Source organism: Nansenia antarctica, assembly GCF_963989245.1.
Source record: "Nansenia antarctica genome assembly, chromosome: 4".
Taxonomy (NCBI): domain Eukaryota; kingdom Metazoa; phylum Chordata; class Actinopteri; order Argentiniformes; family Microstomatidae; genus Nansenia; species Nansenia antarctica.
In genome coordinates this window covers 1990549-1991765 of record NC_137689.1, presented here as the reverse complement: position 1 = coordinate 1991765, position 1217 = coordinate 1990549, and the positions used below count along the sequence as shown (strand labels likewise).

At 44.4% G+C, this 1217-nt stretch overlaps 1 protein-coding gene across 1 annotated transcript in view; it reads left to right on the top strand.

Moving 5' to 3' along the window:
* Positions 1–226: 226 nt before the first annotated feature.
* igsf9bb (immunoglobulin superfamily, member 9Bb) overlaps positions 227–1217 on the top strand; it is a gene marked incomplete at both ends in the record, with an annotated part of 196027 nt that continues 195036 nt past the window's right edge. Inside the window, 1 exon segment of the mRNA XM_080528752.1 lies at positions 227–290. Within this exon segment, the coding sequence (XP_080384878.1) occupies positions 227–290 (64 nt within the window).

Below are 1217 nucleotides of genomic sequence, written 5' to 3'. Positions count from 1 at the left end.
GAAGGAGGGATAGAGAGAAGGAGGGATAGAGAGGAGGGAGAAATAAGTGTCCAGGGGGCATGAAATGAGCGGATATCAGACAAGCAGATAAGCGCGTTTATCTTCCTGCGGGGCGACGCGGCGATGGCTGGGTTATTCTAAGGGGCGCACTGGGTTATTCTAAGGGTTATTCTAAGGGGCGCACTTTGAGATATGATGAGGTTTCTTTTTGGTTGGCAATAGTACTATGATTTGGTATGTGGCCACTTTGATAGCAAGTGTATTCTGCACCCGAGGAACGGCAGCTCAAGGTGAGTTGAAGTGCAATATTTCATTAAAAAAATAAATAAAAATGTTTTAAGTTTGATGGACTGTTTATTATGTTTGACTTTTTTGGTCGTTGGTTGGTGTTCCTCTGTCGCGATTGCGTTACGTGGCATTTTATCGCCTATAGCCTACCAAGTTTACAATGACTAATATTATGCATCAAAAATGTTTTAACTGCACCTCTTAAATTAAACCGTAAATTAAGAAAATAAGTCATGGAAATATAATAGGTTATTTTAAACAATTCAATGAACCGCCCGACTGTCTCAGAATTAGAATGATGTATGACACTTTGGACCTGGACCAGTCAGTGTGTGTAGTGATGGACCAGTGTGTGTGTAGTGATGGACCAGTGTGTGTGTAGTGATGGACCAGTGTGTGTAGTGATGGACCAGTGTGTGTAGTGATGGACCAGTGTGTGTAGTGATGGACCAGTGTGTGTAGTGATGGACCAGTGTGTGTAGTGATGGACCAGTGTGTGTGTAGTGATGGAGCTTTGATATGGGCTGTTACCCGCCGACTCATCCTCAGATGTGAGACCCGTACAGAGGCCTGCTGGCCGGGGTGGAGGGCTGGGGACAGGGTCACTCAACCAACATCTCAATGTGCTGGACTGAATCCGATGAAACACTATTCTCTTATGCTTGATGTCATTTTGGGATGGCTATCTATCTGTACTTAAGAACATCTTCTGTCCTGTGAACTTTCGTTTTGAGGACAGACTTGCATCCATACGCATGCAGTTGATGTGTTTAGTGCTGTTATGTTTGGTGACATACGTTATCTTGCTAATACCGGAAAAGTGACCGATTCATCTTATATCTACAATGTACCTGTTCACCTGGTTCCTTTGGACTCAATTAGCCCTGCACTTCCACTTCTGTCCACAAGGAGGGGCGCTTTTGCGGCCA